At 42.4% G+C, this 3,545-nt stretch overlaps 2 protein-coding genes across 2 annotated transcripts in view; both read left to right on the top strand.

Annotated features, from left to right (window-relative positions):
* Positions 1–637: 637 nt before the first annotated feature.
* Positions 638–3,284, top strand: SARC_06758 (hypothetical protein; the record flags this gene model as incomplete). Its single annotated transcript, XM_014299315.1, has 6 exons — positions 638–828; positions 1,137–1,312; positions 1,449–1,686; positions 2,105–2,211; positions 2,511–2,741; positions 3,076–3,284. 6 exons carry the CDS (start codon positions 638–640, stop codon positions 3,282–3,284), a joined length of 1,152 nt encoding a protein of 383 aa, XP_014154790.1.
* Positions 3,285–3,313: 29 nt separating this feature from the next.
* The window catches only part of SARC_06759 (hypothetical protein), a gene marked incomplete at both ends in the record, with an annotated part of 3,933 nt that continues 3,701 nt past the window's right edge, over positions 3,314–3,545 (top strand). Inside the window, one exon of the mRNA XM_014299316.1 lies at positions 3,314–3,518. Coding sequence (XP_014154791.1) covers positions 3,314–3,518 — 205 coding nt within the window. The remainder of the gene's footprint in view (positions 3,519–3,545) is intronic.

The following is a 3,545-nucleotide window of genomic DNA, read 5'->3' on the forward strand; positions in this document are numbered from 1 at the left end:
TATATATATATATATATATATATGTATACATATATATATATATATACATGTACATATATATATGTTTGTATGCTTATAGGTAGATTTATATACCGGCTATACCTACTGAAACAAAATTCATTGCAAGAGATAAAGGTATTATTTATATTTGTATATATAGGTGCATGCAAATGTATATGGATTTAAATTAGTGGCCTGCTATTGTTGATCGTATACCGCGATTCATGTATCTTCTCGCATATCATTCTTCGACTATATTGGGGCACCGATATTAGTTATAGCGTGATATAACTGTTATGTTTTTTTCATGACAAAGAAGTGGAAGCAACATAATATACTTGCACAAATGTTATCAAGGTAAAATGATCTACCTTGATCACTAGGCTATTAGTTTGTTAAGTTTTACCAGTCCATGACCTCCGGACGACGACATTACCAACTTCAGTTGCGGACATTTGGGCATATTTGTTATCTCGTACAGCTGGGATAGACCCTACAAACCACAGGGTTCTCGTATTCTATGACTTATGATTAACACTGTCAAGAGTTGCCACGCCGAGGTGACAGTTTGATGTAGCTGAGTGATTCAATTAGAACGTTGTTAGTTTGATGTATAATTCGAAGACTTTTGTTTTATTTGCGTCATGCAGGCAATGCAGTCGATTTCGAAAATGGTGTGTCGATAAGGATCAAGGGCACAGCACAGTTACAGTGTGGCAATGATGTGAGTCAGGCGGTGGTCTTTAACATTGAGGGATTGACAAGCACTGGAAAGACCATTTTCGATGGACTGTGTGATTTCATCGGCGACAACACTTTGCTGTCAACGTAAGTGCAGTACAAACGCATGTCAGAAATCCATAGGCGGGCATACTAACATATCACACATCTAATTAAGCTTAAACTCTCGTACAGAAGCCTTCAGAGCGATGTCCGGTGACTTTGAAGTTATTCGACACTCATTGAGCTGCTGCTTGGTACGAGCCAACGACTCAGTGCTTTTTGTTTAAACATTCAACGCAGTTATTTCAATCCATTGGCGGGGCAGCTCAGTCGCTCTGCGGAATCAAAATACCTGGCAATACACGCCGCATTAAAGGTACTGAAGCTCTTGTTTCCTTTCCAATTCACAACAGGCAAGAACATGAGGATACAGCGGAACTCATCAGCAATGGTGAAGAGGCAGACGTGGAGGTTGCATGCGCTGACGAGCCCAGCATTAGCAGTCACTGTGCTATGGACAGTGTTCGCTGCGACGACGGGCAACCAACCTGCGCCGCTGATGGTTGCAAAGATGGGTTCATAAACCGAAGTACGAGTCAGATCTCAGTTGTACCGTGCATATTGAGAGTTTTGTAGTCGACGGAATATTTTCGGATCAAACTTGTCAGTATGTGCCTGCGCCTGCCAATACTCAAGTCCCATACATACTGTTTTGCCCCTTTCAGAGCCGGCATCTGAATGTGTGGGGGTGGATGGGTGCACCTTTCAGACTAGGCGTGTGGCCATGTCAGAAGACGCCCAGTGGATTGTGCAGGCAGTCGCACCAATCGGAATCCAGACCAAAATATCAGCCAATCAAACGCTGCGTGAGAAGCTGGTGGCGCGGTTGTTCAGACTAGACGAGATGGTGGGATCCTGGATTCTCGCGCAAGATGTACTGGTCCCAGACAATTCATCAACCGAGTAAGTGCATGGCAGCATGCGTATCCTTTTCTTCACAACCCTGTTTCAATTATGTTCCAGCAATATCTATGTAGGAAATTCCATGATTTGCCTTGTGTCTAAAACGTGAGTGTATTTTTTTCTTGGTTCACATTGAGAATTGTTAGTTCACAGCATTGCTATACTTTAATTGGACCATCTGTCAAGGGTTATCAGTCATTAGTACTACCACTCGACAAAACTCTTTACGATGTCTCTCAAAGGTTATGTATACTGCTGTGCACCTACATTAACTTATCACTGTCCTCCAGTACTCAATCACAATCCCAGCAGTAATATTTTTGGTGGTTAGATGGTGATATGTTTGTTTCCCGCCGTTTGTGCCCGCCACCCTTTCATCTCAAACGCCTGGGTCTACACGACTAAATCTGTTCTGCAGTGATAACTACGACATGGACAAAGCTTTTGGAGTGAGTGTGGCTATCTGCAGGACTTCGCAAGACCCAGACGGAAAGCTGCGAGTGCTGGTGGGCGATACTAGTGCAGGTAAGAATAATTGATGCAAGTTTTAGTAACAGTGCAATTTTAATATTCCGATCTTGTTGAATGTGTTTGGAAATTGAGCGTACTGGTAATAGGATCAAGCTATAGTTTCTATGGTGAAATGAGCGTTCAGATGGGGGTATGCCTTCAGCTTGTAGTATACTTGAGGGCGTGTAATCGATGTACAATAATACAATTAGAACTCCACACACAAGTTTGCATGAACTTGTTGCTGTTTTGTTGTGGTACATACACATCCAACTCTGATCGTTGATATTTTTTCCTGCCTATCGATTCTCCAGGGCTATTCGGTAAGCAATCTGCAGGAGAAGCACGGGTGTTCACGTATCACACGCTGACTGGAGTTCTTGGACTGGAACAGATATTGCAACCCCAAACGCACTCGGAATTCGACTACTTCGGCACCAGCGTCGCGCTGAGTAGTGACTGTACCACAGCCATGATAGGAGCACCTGGCGTTAGCAGCTACAGAGGCTCGGCAATGATCTATGACTTAGATCGCTCAGTTGAAGGTACGTTGAAATGCCTTTATTGGGTTTTTTGTATTTTCTCGGTATTGATTTTGGAATTGCTTCGAGAAATTCCATAGATAAATAGCATATTCAAGTGTACAAGTGCCTCAACAAAAATAAAGCAACTTATACTTTGTCTGGGTTTTAACATATGCATTGAACATTGCACGGTGTGCTTCAGATGTGTGCTGTTGTAAGTACTCGAATGAAAATAATGGGATGAATATATATATGTATATATATATATAAAAGTATAGACACTGTCATTCATATCCCGTAGCCGCTATAGTGAAGCATGCACATTACATTCCTTTCATCACCACTACTCTCACAGATGGCGCCCCAAATTATGAAGGCGGTGTTCCGGTTTATATACCTTCGAGTGTGGTACAGCCATTAAGTCTTGATGGCAGTGTAGTGGAGACTCCCAATCATTTTTTTGGTCAGGCAATCGCGACGAATCATGATGCCAGCGTAGTCTTCATGGGGGGCTATAGCGCTGGAGTTGTTTATGTTTACCGGGAGTATACCAAAGACAGGTGAGAACTGGTGTCATGACAGGTATTAGTGTCATGACAGGTACTAGTGTCATGTCAGGTATTAGTGTCATGACAGGTATTAGTGTTATGACAGGTATTAGTGTCATGACAGGTATTAGTGTCATGTCAGGTATTAGTGTCATGACAGGTATTAGTGTCATGACAGGTATTAGTGTTATGACAGGTATTAGTGTCATGACAGGTATTAGTGTCATGACAGGTATTAGTGTCATGACAGGTACTAGTGTCATGTCAGTATAGTGTC

This window comes from Sphaeroforma arctica (genome assembly GCF_001186125.1).
Source record: "Sphaeroforma arctica JP610 unplaced genomic scaffold supercont1.497, whole genome shotgun sequence".
In the NCBI taxonomy this organism is placed as follows: Eukaryota; class Ichthyosporea; order Ichthyophonida; genus Sphaeroforma; species Sphaeroforma arctica.